This window comes from Colias eurytheme, chromosome 8 (genome assembly GCF_061535395.1).
Source record: "Colias eurytheme isolate Ceu_HAF_F1 chromosome 8, ilColEury1 Martin Lab GWU primary, whole genome shotgun sequence".
Classification (NCBI taxonomy): domain Eukaryota; kingdom Metazoa; phylum Arthropoda; class Insecta; order Lepidoptera; family Pieridae; genus Colias; species Colias eurytheme.
Genome location: NC_142987.1, coordinates 371,806 through 388,397, shown reverse-complemented (window position 1 = coordinate 388,397; position 16,592 = coordinate 371,806). Strand labels below are relative to the sequence as shown.

The following is a 16,592-nucleotide window of genomic DNA, read 5'->3' as shown; positions in this document are numbered from 1 at the left end:
GAATGTACAATATATTATTATAATACGTCTTAATCACAGATCCAACATATTTTATCTGAACAAATCTAATGGCTAGTACTCACATAATTGATTTAAATTGTGATCTAGATAATTATCATGTCTCTAAAGCCCAAGTTTGCAATACTGAACAACTTGTTGATATTATAGACAAACATAAATGCAAATTCACTGTCCTATCTCAGAATATTCGCAGTATCTCAAGAAACCTTCCTCAACTGGAGATATTTTTAAAGCAGATAATTGTTGATATGGACGTAATTATACTTACAGAGTGTTGGCTGAAACATCTCGCTAGCGTGCCATCATTACCTGGATACAACTCTTATGCCACTCAAAATTGTAAATCGCAAAACGAGGGAGTAGTTGTATACTTACGAAATTCAATAACCGGAAGCTCTGTAGCGGAGAAGATCTTACTTGATGCAAATACTATTCTTATACAAATAAACTCCTGCACTGTAATAATTGCTATATACAGGTCTCCGGCTTGTCGAAGTATTGACAGATTCTTGGAGTCACTAAGTAATCTACTGGTAACGCTTACCTCTTTTAAGAATGTCATACTCATAGGCGATATAAATATTAACATAGCCAATGGGAGCACTGATGCGAGAAAAGATGACTACTTGAATACTATGTCAATGTATGGACTTCTGCCTGCTCATAGGCTACCAACACGTGGCACCAGCTCACTTGATCATGTTATTTTGAAATCTTACCTCCCATGTAATACCATAGTTGTCAATTCTTCAGTCACTGATCATTCTGCTGTTATTCTTTGTGTAGAAAATATAAAAATAAAAAAGAGTAATTCGAAGAAGTTAACGAAAATTAATTATGACAATATCTCGAATGAAATAAAAAACAAAAATTTTCATGATATGCTTCGATTATCAGATGCAAATTTGGCTGCTGATGCTCTTATTCAATATATACAAAATTTAATTCAAGGCAATGTTATATACAAAATGATTTCAAGAAATTATGTTGCCCGGAAACCGTGGATAACACCGGGTCTATTGAGATGCATAAGAAACAGAGACAGGATGCACTTGAAACTGAAACAACATCCCAACAATCAAACTCTACGAATTACTTACTCTCGATATCGAAATTTTTGTACTAATATTTTAAGAAAAGTTAAACATACATATGAAAGATCTGAACTCAACAAATGTAAGAAAAACGATAAACATACCTGGAATCTCATAAAAAAATTTACAAATATGACTCAATCTGAATGTGACAATCGGGAATTAATTAAAAACCAATCTCTAGATGATGTAAATAAATATTTTGCCCATATAGGTAAAGACATGGCTGAAAAGTTAATAAAAGATTCCGTGACGAATGTGACTGTTACTCATAATTTTAATAATCAACCTTGTGAATCTATGGGTCTAAGAGACACGGATATTTATGAAATGACAGATATTTTTAATAGCCTTAAAAGTAATGCTGCTGGTTATGATAATATACCTTCGAATGTATTTAAACTAAATAAAGAGTACCTTGCCCCCGTAATGGTTCATATTTGTAATCTTTCATTGAGAAGTGGAGTATTTCCGGACGCTTTCAAAATTGCTTTGATTCATCCCATTCATAAATCAGGAGATCTTGATCGAGTTGGTAATTATCGGCCAATATCTATTTTGCCTATTATGTCTAAAATCTTAGAGAAAATAATTAACTCAAGACTATCCGAGTTCTTACATAAAACCAATTTCTTTTCATCACATCAATACGGTTTCCTGAGAGGTAAATCTACCAAAGATGCTGTATCTAACTTGACAAATCATATAATTGGGAATCTCGACCGAAAAAGAAATTGCATTGGTATTTTCTTGGACCTGGCAAAAGCCTTCGATACGGTTTCAATACCTATACTCTTAAGGAAACTGGAGCAAGCTGGTGTTCGAGGGCTACCACTGCAATTACTGAGATGCTATCTCACAGGACGTAAACAGGTAGTCAAGATTGGAAGTCAGATAAGTTCCATGCATACTGTGAATTATGGAGTGCCGCAGGGAAGTGTGCTCGGTCCGACGTTATTCCTTGTATACATAAATGAACTTTGCAATCTGAAACTATCTAATGGTCATGTTGTAACATTTGCTGATGACACGGCCATTGTGTTTAGCGGGAATGACTGGTATAGCACAAAAAGATCTGCAGAGGCTGGACTAGCAAAAGTTATGTCATGGTTAAGTGAAAACATATTGACTATCAATCTAGAAAAAACCAAATACTTAACCTTCTCACTGTATAAGTGTTCGCAGCCGAGAGAACTTGAAATAACAGCACATATGTGTGATACATTTAACTATATCCAAAATAACCATTCGTGCCAGTGTAGAAAATTAGAAAGTGCTTCAGCCATAAAATACCTAGGTGTGCACTTGGATAATCAATTAACATGGAAGCATCATATTCAAACTCTGGCTTCACGCACTCGGAAACTTATGGTAATATTTAGGAAGCTTCGAGAAATCGCTGACATTGAGATCTTAAAAAAAGTATATTTTGCCATTTGCCAATCAGTATTGGGCTATTGTATTCAGGTGTGGGGCGGAGCTGCAAAAACTCACATGCTCAAAATTGAAAGAGCGCAACGAGCCGTTCTCAAAGTGATGATGGCTAAGCCAATTTTCTACTCAACTTCAACGCTATACAATGAATGTAAACTTCTCTCTGTCAGAAAACTTTTTATATTAGACTGTATTCTAGACACCCATAACCTATCAGCTCGAAATCTAACGGAAAAAAGACGCAACTATAAAATCTTCAACTTACCTTTAGTTCATACTGTAGCAGCAAAACGTTGTAAAGCCTATATGGGTCCTTTTCTCTATAACAAAGTTAATAAAATTTTGAATATCCACAACTTGACGTCTTTTAGCCTTAAATATAAAATCACAAACATGCTACTCACCTTATCATATGTCGAAACTGAAGAATTTATAAAATGAACAGATGATTGTATTGTGTAAGAATTGAAATTTAATGAGACTAATGTATTTAAGAGATAATCTATATAAAGCCCTCATTTCACGCATACTTATCCATTTAAACTCACGCACAATCTTATACCTATAAACTCAACCACACGCATAAATACACACACACACACACACACACACACTAACACACACACACACACACAAACTTTAACACACGTTATAATGCTGGCACTATGTCTTAAAGAGAGGAAAGCGTCGATCGACTATAGCACAGGTCCAGTACCTAGTTTAGTCGATCGTCGTGTCTTTAATTTATTGTGTAACTATTTTATAATGTGTGTATAAATAAACGTTTTTCATTTCATTTCATATGAGTAGGTATGCGGCGAATTCTGGTTAATTTAATCTTTTAGTGCTTAGAGCATTAAATTTTAGTGTAATTAGTTCCTAATTCTTGGTATCCTAAACCTATTTATACAAATTAACTTGGATTTTTGGAACACATGCATAGACAGTGTGTTTACAAAAAAAATCTGACAGAATAGCGGACTAAGCTTCAAGTACATATATATGATACTTTATGAATTTTTCTCCTATTCCCTTGAAGAATACCATATCAAACTTCATACATATTTTCATAACTCTACATATAGGCGTCAGTGAAAATATCAAGACATTGTAAGCTGTGCGATTGTACGCAAATATGTTCGTTTCCCACCATTGTGAACTGAACATTACCAACATTACTTTCGCGTGGGAATCTCGCTTTTCCATTTACCTATAATTGTTATTTGTCACACATAAGTTTGTTGCTTGACATTCAAATGCGTACAAGATTGATATAACTCAGTAAAGTATGAATACTTTAGGATAAACTAATTAATATGGCATTTTAAATACAGAAAAATAATGTATAAAAATTAAAGGATAAACTAACCTAAATATTAACCTAAGTATTAACGGTTTCTTAAATGTGTCTGGGCATGTCTGGCAATGGTTTTAAATTCTATTTATATTATAGAAAACATAAATACAGCTACTACGTGGTCTAATCACAATTGAATATCAGAAATTTATTAAAGTGAAACTTTTATTACATCGTCTCAAACTTTTTGGTCTGTGTAGCGCATGTCGCGTGTATCGCGGCTGCCGAGTAGGTATACCTACTCGGCAGCCGACCGACACGCGACATGCGCTACACAAAGCAGTGTTCGGAACCGTTCGAACAGTTTCACTTTTACCGTGGTTTCATAAAACCACACAACATTTTTTTGTATTCATCTTTGGATTTTTCTTGCCCTTTTTTCTGTGCCCTATACCTTTTAGAAAAATGTTATTTCAAACCCATTTTAATCAAAATCTACATACCTCACACTTACATAAACACATTAGCAATAACCAAATAAGCAAAACTCCAATTTCCTCTCTACAACCTGTGTATGAAGCCCCTGGATACCCGGGGGCGAGCGCAGCGCCCGGGCGGTATCGATCCAGACCTTGGCCGTGGGGTGCGACCCTCCCGCTCTATATGTTCAGTATATCTATAGAAACGCTTTTGAATTCGTGATTTGCGTATGCAGTAATTGAGGACCTGCTTTTTTGTTTACGTTTTGAATTAAAGTAAGTGTTTACGTTCGTGTTTTGAGAAAATAAATGATGCAATATAATTTGAATGTTTATGTTTGGTGCTAAAGTAAAACTTGTTTCGCCAAAGTCAACAAAGTGCCCTTTAAAGAATGTAGACTAATAAATGAAATATGTATGACATTGTATTATAAACCTTTCTTACTTAAATTAAAAAAAAATACAATCTCATCACACATGCCTTAAATGTTTGCAACACTAAACCATATTATAAGTACTTAAAAATATAAGTCCATAAATCACACAAAACACTTTCACGTACTATAAACGTTTATAAAGCATTTTGTAGCCAATTATCTGATGCACAGCAGAATTTTAATTGTCCAGTCTACAGCCTACACGCGGAATCCAATTACGATCCAATAAAGGGCTTGTTTTTGCCTCAATTAGTGCACATACATAATGTTAATTTGGCAGGAATTTTGTCTGATATACATATCACCCTTTAACATTTTTTTTAATTAATATGTTATGTTTACGATAAAGCCCTTGGTTATTAATGTGCAATAAATTACGAATTCCAATCCTTAGATTGTTGTCCATATTGATTTTATTCAAACTATGATCCGGACTGCCTATTGATGGGTAATATTTGAGCTTAGCTTTCTTTGATTTGCGTGTCTTTGATTTGTTATACCTATCGAACCCATTAGTTCAACTATCATAGGTTTTATGATGTGTTTTAGATAAAATTATGGGAGCATCGTGTGGCCGCGTTTTTCAAACTGTCTTTATGGAAAAGAAAGCAATTTTTTTTAATCATCTCCACTGCTATAAATAGATATCATATCATCACACATCTTCCCTTATCTTAGTTTTCAAATATGTTTATAAAAAACAAAAATTACCTACTATATCAATACTTGTCTTCTTTTCACATTACATAACTTACTTCCCTTACAAATTAGACCTAGAAACATCAAAAAATACTCACTATCATTAGCATTCCCAGTAGCTGGTTCCAAAGTCCAGATCTGCTTCTTTTTCAAGCTAGTTCCATTCGCATTGATCTTAAAGCCGAAGGTCTCCGCGGTGAGGTACCGGTAGCGCGAGTTGATGAGCCCGATGGTCCACCAGCCGCGCTGCTGGTTCTGCGTGATGATGTCCCCGGCGCCGTTCACCTCGCCGTTGGCGTGACCGTTCAGACCGTTCATGGTTACTGGAAGAGGATGTTGAAGTTAGCTAATGTCTTTAATAGGTGTGATTGCCTATAATAGCGGCAACAAAACAATAGACATAATATAACAGATTACATAAATATTATTGAAGTGCAACTTCCTTAGGCGTGTTGAGAGTAAAATTTCAAAGCGTTTTTTCTATCATTTGCGAATTTTGCTATCTTTGAATCTTGCTAAAGAAGTTTCACTTCTGACACGTGTGCTCGGCACACACGCATTTTCTTATATAACGAAAAACCTATTGTCTCATAAGGGAGTAGGGACTCAGAACTATACGACCTAATCGATGAATTCAACAAACTATTAAATAACAAGAATTCGTACGATTCGTTTAGCATTTTATGCGTAAGAACGAACCGACAAACAGAAATGCTTACTGAATTATAAATAACAGTTTAGTACAATAAAGACAAAATATAGTAATGTATGTTTTAATTTATACTTAATGCCAACTTAAGTGATAGCAATTTTGAAAATTAGTCTCTATGGCCTAGAAAAGTATATTCCTAAGAAATCCCAGGTATTGTTACTGGTCACAAAAGCAAATGAAGTACATACAATATATGCCACTGCTTTTGTCTAGGTACTAGCTTCTAGGTTGGACCGTAGCTAATTATAAATTAGTATGCATTACACAAACAGTATTGTTTTCTCATTTATTTAGTTACTATATTCTTGGCCTCATTGTGAGACTGTGACAACTTGTTTTCCATATAGTCCATTGAATGATTCCCTCCAAGGGGGGTCTAGAGTGCGTGAGTTAGTAACGTAAGATGTTTCTTCGGAAACATGTCAAGAGTCCCTAGGTAATAAACATACTAAAACCCCGGGACACTAAGAGGAGCCCCGGAGTGGGGGGAGGGGGGAAATGAGTCCATTTTTTCATTTTTCGCTTAAATCTCAAAAACGGTACATGTTAGAGAAAAACTTTGAAGGAAAAGTTGAAAGGCCATAAAGTTATCTACAAGTTGTACCTAAATCATTTTTTCCTATATCCTACCGTTTCTGAGTTATAGGCAGTAAAAAATGATTTTGGCTCAAACAATTTCCCCATACTACACATCAATCGATCAAAAAATATTTATTTCTTCCAAAAAACTCAAATGTGCAACTTGTGACCGGTACTGATAGATTGCTCTTAATTAGGTCTATAATTGGTAAAATAAACACATTCCTCCATGGAAGCCTTTAGGAGGAATCGATTGCCAAAATATTATATTAGGGCAGTTTGAGTTACTGAACTTGATCTTTTTATTTTTTTCTTCCAAAAAACTCAAAAGTGCAACTTGTGACCGGTACAGATAGATTGCTCATAATTAGGTCTATCATTGATAAAAATACTAGATTCCACCACGGAGGCGTTTACGGGGAATTTAATTTTATTAGGGTAGTTACGATACTTGAACTTTTTATTTTTTTTCTTTCAAAAAACTCAAAAGTGCAACTTGTGACCGGTACCGATAGATTGCTCATAATTAGGTCTATCATTGATAAAAAAACCAGATTCCACCATGGAGGCGTTTAGGAGGTATTGAATTTTATTAGGGTAGTTACGATACTTGAACTTTTTAACTAACTGTCCTAATAAAATTCAATTCCCCGTAAACGCCTCCATGGTGGAATCTGGTATTTTTATCAATGATAGACCTAATTATGAGCAATCTATCGGTACCGGTCACAAGTTGCACTTTTGAGTTTTTTGGAAGAAAAAAAATAAAAAGTTCAAGTATCATAACTACCCTAATAAAATTCAATTCCCCGTAAACGCCTCCGTGGTGGAATCTAGTATTTTTATCAATGATAGACCTAATTATGAGCAATCTATCTGTACCGGTCACAAGTTGCACTTTTGAGTTTTTTGGAAGAAAAAAAATAAAAAGTTGAAGTTCAGTAACTCAAACTACCCTAATATAATATTTGACAATCGATTCCTCCTAAAGGCTTCCATGGAGCAATGTGTTTATTTTACCAATTATAGACCTAATTAAGAGCAATCTATCAGTACCGGTCACAAGTTGCACTTTTGAGTTTTTTGGAAGAAAAAAATAAAAAGATCAAGTTCAGTAACTCAAACTACCCTAATATAATATTTTGACAATCGATTCCTCCTAAAGGCTTCCATGGAGGAATGTGTTTATTTTACCAATTATAGACCTAATTAAGAGCAATCTAATAGTACCGGTCACAAGTTGCACTTTTGAGTTTTTCGGAAGAAAAAAAATAAAAAGTTCAAGTATCGTAACTACCCTAATAAAATTCAATTACCCGTAAACGCCTCCGCGGTGGAATCTGGTATTTTTATTAATGATAGACCTAATTATGAGCAATCTATCTGTACCGATCACAAGTTGCACTTTTGAGTTTTTTTGGAAGAAAAAAATAAAAAGATCAAGTTCAGTAACTCAAACTGCCCTAATATAACATTTTGACAATCGATTCCTCCTAAAGGCTTCCATGGAGGAATGTGTTTATTTTACCAATTATAGACCTAATTAAGAGCAATCTATCAGTACCGGCCACAAGTTGCACATTTGAGTTTTTTGGAAGAAATAAATATTTTTTGATCGATTGATGTGTAGTATGGGGAAATTGTTTGAGCCAAAATCATTTTTTACTGCGTATAACTCAGAAACGGTAGGATATAGGAAAAAATGATGTAGGTACAACTTGTAGATAATTTTATGGCCTTTCAACTTTTCCTTGAAAGTTTTTCTCTAACATGTACCGTTTTTGAGATTTAAGCGAAAAATGAAAAAATGGACCCATTTCCCCCCTCCCCCCACTCCGGAGCTCCTCCTAGTGTCCCGGGGTTTTAGTATGTTTATTACCTAGGGACTCTTGACATGTTTCCGAAGAAACATCTTACGTTACTAACTCACGCACTCTAGAACTTTTTATTCAATGGACTAATAGTGAAATTAATTTTGTTAAAACTAAAATACGACTACATTTATTTTTATTTTCATAAAAGCAAGGGTGCTTGACTCCGATATTTCATTAATTAAAAATAAAGTAACAGAGATCTGACATAGTTTTACAAATTTACAACATTTTAAAACGAAAATTGTATTTAAATCTATTTTAATTGCATATTTATCTAAAAGTGCTTTTATGCGTCATAAAATGAATGGCATGCGATTTTTTTTTATATTAGGTAGAAATTGCAAATTAAGTATGACTAACAAATTTATTATAAGGTATTCATAATTCACACTTCACAGTACAATCTTAATGATGTCAATCTTTGGTTTCCGTTCCCATACTTCAAGTGGAATGATATGAAGAAATTTATTATAAAATTTAGCATAAAAGCTTGATCTTATATCGGTTTTAATATGTATTAGCGCATGTGCTTCATTAGAAGGTAGTTATGCTAATGTTTGATTAAAAACTCGAACAAAAAAAAAAGCTTTACACGCACCCACAAATAGGTCAATTTTATGTACCTACTAACATTATACAAATCTATGAATATCCGCATAGTTGCCGTTCCTATAGGATTTCCGGGATAAAAAGTTCATTGTAATCGGTTCAGTAGTTTATACGTGAAAAAATAACAAACATCCATCCATACTTAAAAACTTTCGTGTTTATTATTTTAGTTTCCACGTCATCCTTTTTTACTCAATTTGAATTACTTCTTAAAACCGCTAAAACCAAAAACCACCTTAAGATTTCTAAGACCAAAGACGTCACTCTCTCAGTCATTGCTCAGCGTACCTGTAGTAGTGTTTAACAGTATTTCTGCCGATATCTGCCCCAGATACACGACCGTTACCCGTTATGCGAGACAATGGACCGGCAGCATCTTCCGACTAGGCACGGATCATTCGCAGTTTTAAACGTTATGATTTCAATATGGCAGGAATTAGTAACGAATGTAGCGTATTTTGTTCTTTGTTTACTGTGATGAATATTATTTTCAAGTATGAATGTTGAAATGGACTTTTATAAAATTAAGAAAGAAGATCGAGTTTATTTTGGGATCAGGATACAAAATAAGTTTTATAGTGTAAATACGAAAGCAAAGTCATTGCACGAAGCTACCTATAAATTTAGTTATTGCGTGCAAAACCACGGATTTGAAGATTTGGAATTAGTATTCATTATTAACAGATATAGGACTAACATATAGTTCCCATAATTAAAACCAGAACCTAATAATTAACTAATGAATAAGCATTCAGCATTTGAATGTGATGCTATCGGCTTAACAGATTTGCATAACAATGCGACCGTCACGCAGAGCTGGATATAGCATTATACTCCGAAAATTGCTGAATTTTGTCATTCATGTAATGTATTACGTAATATTTATAAGACTCATGTTGTTAAAATATATATATGTAACAAGCATTTCCATGTGGGTAGTTCGCCAAAGGGTGAAATAATGCAATGTTTTGATTTAGGACCTAGTTGTGAGACAGGTGCCGTAAGTTCAGATTCAAATTCAAATTCAAATTCAAATTTCTTTATTTGCAGAATGTAGATTTACAAAGATGTTAGGCAGGTACATATTACATAGACTCTTAAACATTCTGGCTCTTAATTGAGCATGCAAATATATTATAAATTACAATAAATAATTTTATATTACACAAGACTAGATCCCATTACAAAATTATAGCAGCTATTATAAATTTTTAAAAACAAATAATTCGGTCGAATATTCGGTTCGGGAATTAGTTATTTTTACATAATACATATTATTATAATAAATAAAGATACAAAAGTCAATACAATATTTAAGCCTAAGCCAAGTCCTCGTTCATCTTAAATGTCAGAAATTCATTGACCGTATAAAAGCATTTTTGTTTCAGAAATGAAGTTATCCTCCATTTAAATTTATTAAGATTAAAACTCCTTATATTTGCGGGAAAGTGATTATAAATTTTTATAGCCATTCCTTGACAATTGGCACAAAATAATTTTGATTTACACATGGGGAAGCGTAGTCGGGTGGGATCCCTAGTCTGAAACAGGCAGTCTTTTTCAAAAGTAACAAAATTATGTGTATGTTTTTTTACGAAAAGAGCTATCTCGAGAATATAAAGGCAAGCTACAGTCAGGATCTGTAACCTTCGAAACATCGGTCTGCAACTATCGAGGGGTCCTATTCCTGTTATAGCTCTGATACACTTTTTTTGAGCTAGAAAAGCTTGGTGTACGTCAGTAGAATTACCCCATATTAAAATGCCATATCTCAATATAGAGCCAACATAGCCGTGGTAAGCAACAATAGCGGCCCTTTCTGAAACCACATTACGTAAATTTCTTAGAGCATACACGAATCTATGAAGTCGTGATGCAACTGTTTGAATTTGCGATTTCCAATTACAATTCTTGTCAATAATAACACCTAAGAACTTAGTTTCTGCAAGCTCGGTCATTGATGTTCCGCGAAAAGTTAAATGTAGTGGGGTTGTTTTATTTTTATAATTGTGAAATTGAATAAAGTTTGTTTTACCTATATTAATATTTAAATCATTAATTTCTAACCATTCTATTACATTTTTAATTGTGTTATTAATAACGGATTGGTAGTCAGTAAGATTGTTATCGGCAAAAATAATTGATACGTCGTCAGCAAACAGTACACATTTATGCGGTGTTATATTGGGCAAATCGTTTATATATAGGAGGAATAATAAAGGTCCAAGGACGCTTCCTTGTGGCACTCCACTTCTGTTATATTTAGGAGCGGATTTGTGCATTCTAACGTTTAGATCCGAGTGTGCGTGGGCTATTTCTACGTATTGTTGACGATTTTTTAAATAGCTTTCGAGCCAATCAAGTGCTGGTCCTCTTATTCCATAGAGATTACATTTATGGAGAAGAGTATCATGATTAACAAAATCAAAAGCCCGACTCATATCCAAGAAGATCGCTGTAACCTTTTCTCGCTTGTCCATATGCTCTATCAGTGTTTTTACTAAATAGAATGTAGCCAATGACGTTGATTTGTTCTTTTGAAACCCACACTGCTCTTCTTTAATTATGTTAAATTTTTCTAAAAATGAATTTAATTTCCTATACATAGCTTTTTCAAATACCTTCGCTAGAATCGGGATCAGAGTTATGGGTCTGTAATTGTTAAGCATCTGTTTATCACCTTTTTTATAGATCGGCTTAACTATAGATATCTTCAGGCAGTCTGGAAAAGTGCCCTGTTCAAAGGAAAGGTTTATAAGGTGAGTAATTACGTCTGTCAGTTCTGTCTTGCAGTGCTTTAAAACGTGGGTTGTAATAGAGTCGTACCCAGCGGCTTTAGTATTTTTAAGGGATGCTATTATTGAAGATATCTCTAGAGTAGTACAGGGTGTCAGAAATATAGATGAATTCAATGTTTGAACAAAACTAAAGTCTGGTGCTAATCCTGCAGTTCTTGTTTGCGTTATGTTAGTAAAGTGGTTATTGAATTCATTGGCTATTTGATTCGTGTCAGTGACAATTTTTCCATTAGCTTTGATTGGACCTATTTCATCAAACGACCGCACTTCATCTATCTTCTTTTTGATTATATTCCAAGTTGCTTTAGACTTATTAAGTGCATTATTTAAGTAGTTTATGTTGACAAGCCTCTTGGAAGTCTTTACACATTTTTTTAGTATTTTACCGTAGTCTCCCTGTAGTTTTTTGTTTTCAGAAGTTTTATTTTTGTAATAGTTATAAATAAGTTGGCGTTTGGTTTTGCAGGATTTCCTTAGGCCTTTCGTTATCCATTTAGATGCCCGGCTATTACAACTTACTTTAATTTTGATAAATGGAAAGCAGAGATTATAGAATAGTACTAGATTACTGTGAAATTCTTCGCACGCTTTATTACTATTTAACTCCTCATATACATTACTCCAAGTCAGGTTAGACATGCAATCTCGGAATTTGGATAGATTTTCTTTACAATAATCTCTTCTTTTAATGAACCAATGTTTAATTTTTGGATTAGTTTTTGTAACAGGTACCGAGAGTGATTGACCAGTGTTATGATCAGAAAGGTACAATTGGTGTACATCACCCTTCGCCCCATCTATATTGCTAATTATATGATCAATACAGGTCTGCTGCCTTGTAGGTTTTGTAATGTGCATTTTTAAGTTATTATTCAATATTATATTTTTGTAAGTATTTGTCATATTATTAATTTTTAAAATGTTGATGTTAAAATCACCACAAAGTATTAGTTTTCTATCTTTTTTATGTAAAAGCCGATGCAGGAGTAATTCGAGTTTCTTGAAGAAGTCCGATAAATTTGAGTTTGGTGTCCTATATATGCATATAACAGTATAGTCTAATTTAGGAATTTCAACGCCACAGCACTCAAACAACTTTTCCTCAGATAACTCTATACAAAAGTCTATCACTTTAAATTCCATTGGTTTTCTTACAAAGATACATACTCCACCTCTCTTTATATTTGTCCTAGAGTAATAAGTTGCTAAGTTATAATGTTTCAATAAGATATTAGGTTCGTCACCTTTTTTTACAAACGTTTCAGAGAAGCAAAGAATATGCAAGGACTCAATGTTAATATCTCTTAGTTGAGGAAGACACAATTCTATCTCGTCTAATTTATTTAGGATACCAGCTATGTTTTGATGAACTAAATAAGAATTTTTTTTTAAGTATTTTTTGGAATAATGGCTAGGCGATCTAAAAAATTGACGGAGGATGGATTTATTTTCGTATCACTATTCGAATTGTTCTTTATATTTGAAAAGTAATAGGGTATGGTTCCTTTTTTTATTATATCTGTTACCGCTTTTGTTTGTTTGTGGATGTTGCACTGACTAGGCTTCCCTTTAATTACCGAAAAATAGTAAGGAATGGTTCCTTTTTGGACATTAGCATTTTCAGGCTTATTTTTATTAAAATTACAAGTATTAACATTAATATTGGAAGAAAATCTGTTAGTGTTACAAATATTATAATGTAATCCCTTTTGTTTATTAAAGGTCAAGAATTTGTTTTTATAAAAATCGTAGTCAAATATTAGATTTAGTTTGACACATATAGCTGACAAATTCTGTGCTTTTGTACGGTAATGATTATAATTAAAATATAAATATGTACAATTTTTAAAATTTGAACATACATTTTGGACCATTTTATTTAATAGTGATTCATTAAGATATTTATTTTTATACAAACTTAGTACAATTATTTTACAGTTTTTGAAACGTTTTAATGTGGTTGATAACTCAATCATAACTTCATAGGGATTAGTGTCATTTTCCCCGACACAGAGTACCAAGTAGTTTTCAGGAAGATCATGAAAACTATCCAGAGAATTCAGAAGGCTTACTGTTTTTGCATAGGGTTTAATCCACGAGTTGATGTAGAATTTGCCATATTTAGTACCATATCTTGAGTGTATAAGTTCCAATGTTAGGCCTTTACACTGTTGACTACCAATGAGTAAGATTTCAGGAACATTATTAGGTTTGCTTTGGCTTGGCTTATGTTGTGGCTGGGAGTTTCTTCTCATGCTCGTAGAATTATCGGGAGGCTCAAAATTAATTTTTGTAGAAATTCCGTCGTTATTCGTATTGTTTTCATACAATTGAAGGTCATTACAGCTCATGTTTAATTTTTGCTGACGGAATACATTTTTTTCTTGTCGTGTTTTTTGTGGTTTTTTTCTTGTTGAAGAAGTGGACCCAACGATTTTGAAGTCAGTCGAACATATTTTTTTAAAGCGTGAAATTGCAGCTTTTTGTTCAACAATTATCTTTTTCAATGAGCTGTTTTCCAAAAGAATATTTTCAATTTCCAAGTGTGCTGCTTCTAGTTGTGATTTTAAGTCTTCAATTTGTTCCTTCCCATCACAATTTTCATTATATGTGGATAGATCAGGCAAGGATCTTGCTAGATAATCTGAATCAGTGGATTGGTTTGAGGTAATTGAATGATTCATATTTGTTGTTCTATTTTTTCTGATAGTTACAAATTGATCTTCCATTTTTTTATATATTTTTCTTATATTTCACTTACATTAAACAGTCATTTTGTTTTTAGTAATTTGCTTCAATAAAAATAAAAAAGAAAAAAATTGAAAATAGTAAGTACACACAGAGTTTGGTAGATGGTGATTTGAACTCCGGACTTATAAGTTTGAGTTACGTATCTTTTATGCGCAGCTATGCAAGCACATTAGCGAGTGATGAAATTTGCTTACAGTATCTCAATGATCTATAGATCTATAGATGTCACTTCATTTAGACTTCATAATAATTCAATGATCTGTCACTAGATGTCTCAATGTATGATTACGTCGAATGTTGACCGTTTTTTCACACAAAGGAATGACAAATTTGAATGCATAATCCATAAAAACAAAGTAGGTAATCAATTATGTTTTGGATAGTGTAGTAATCAGTTTTAGTTGATAATTGTCATTCAGTTTTTTTGAGTTCACTTGTTAAAGCAAGTTACTGAATAAATATTAACTTATTTCACTTATCTTGCAACTTGTTTGTTTTGATTATAGTTTGAATCCTTGAACGCAATTTTTTGCATAAAATCACTAATGTTATTTCACTTCGAACGAATACACAAATGGTTTGTGATATTTAGCACTCGTTTATACACTGTTTTCACTTAAATACTAGGAAGAACTATTTTTAATTGTTTTTTATCTACGGAGCTGTTGCAAAACTTGTCTTACTTTTAGCGCCACCTATTAACTCATAGATAACTAGTACTTTCTCAATTTATTTCCTTTATTCACAACACCAAAGAAATGAGTTAACGTAATAAGAATTTTTATTGATAAATGCAATAATAAAAATGTCAGTAATCATAAAGACTGTGCTATGACCAAAATTTTCTAGAATGAGCTAATCAAATGACAAATTTGAAAACTACTGATCACTAATAGTTATAATTTATTTCCCATTCAGCATTATTACTATTCTAAAAATACGTTACTTCATTCTAGGTAGGGTCTAGGCGTGTCTACCAAGGGTTTCGACCTTCGGCTGACAAAGGCGCACCTGGGTTCAATCAGCCGAGACTATTCCTACTCGCGTCTTTGTCTAGTTTCCGTTATGTTGATGAGAGATATAGTATTGTAGCTGTATTGCAAATAATTCTGATATGTTAAGACTTAAGATATAAGGTATGTAGAGAGAAGTACTTCTTAAGCGATCTTTTTGAAAATGCTCCGTACTCAACGATATCAAAGATAGCCTATGTTTATATCATAAATGCAAAAGTCTTTCTACATATACGTACCTACCATTTTCACGAAAACCTCACTGGTTTCGACTATTTTCACAGTGGCGTTAGTCAAGATTTGAGAAGGACATAGAGCATATTATATTTCCAAAACTAAAAGAGAGTGAAAAGCTAACATTAAACAAAATACTTTTAACAGTTAATATCATAAAAGCTCGCGTAAAATCGAACACATAATAATTCACATTTCTCTTTCCTTTCTTTTAATTAACAAGTGTATATGACAGAATAGATATCGTGTAATAAATTGCAATGACCGTTGGGAGTTGATACCGCGGACGGACATATCGACGGATGTTAGTATTTATACTATTAATATGCAAGCCATTAATTGTACACGAGATTGCAGTTTGACACTGATATACGATACACTAGCTTCGAGCCCCTGCTTTGTTTTAAAATTGGATTTAGCCTGTGGATTTAGCTGTATGAAGTACGGGGTGATAAGAAAGTTGGGGTAATTAAGATTATGTTTAAAAAAATATGAATAGAAAATTAAGTAAACTACATATAGTATATAAATGTTCTGTTATCACGCCTAAACAGCTGTTTC

At 33.2% G+C, this 16,592-nt stretch overlaps 2 protein-coding genes across 2 annotated transcripts in view; both read right to left on the bottom strand.

Moving 5' to 3' along the window:
- The window catches only part of sn (fascin domain-containing protein singed), a 62,752-nt gene that overhangs the window by 22,694 nt on the left and 23,466 nt on the right, over positions 1 to 16,592 (bottom strand). Inside the window, exon 2 of the mRNA XM_090104235.1 lies at positions 5,560 to 5,784. Within this exon, the coding sequence (XP_089960361.1) occupies positions 5,560 to 5,779 (220 nt within the window). The 5' untranslated portion in view covers positions 5,780 to 5,784. The remainder of the gene's footprint in view (positions 1 to 5,559; positions 5,785 to 16,592) is intronic.
- LOC149906224 (uncharacterized) lies at positions 11,660 to 14,717 on the bottom strand. The gene is made up of 2 exons (XM_090104195.1): positions 13,822 to 14,717; positions 11,660 to 11,792 (listed from the first exon to the last, which is right to left on the bottom strand). The coding sequence occupies exons 1-2, from the start codon at positions 14,715 to 14,717 to the stop codon at positions 11,660 to 11,662; spliced, it is 1,029 nt and encodes a 342-aa protein (XP_089960321.1).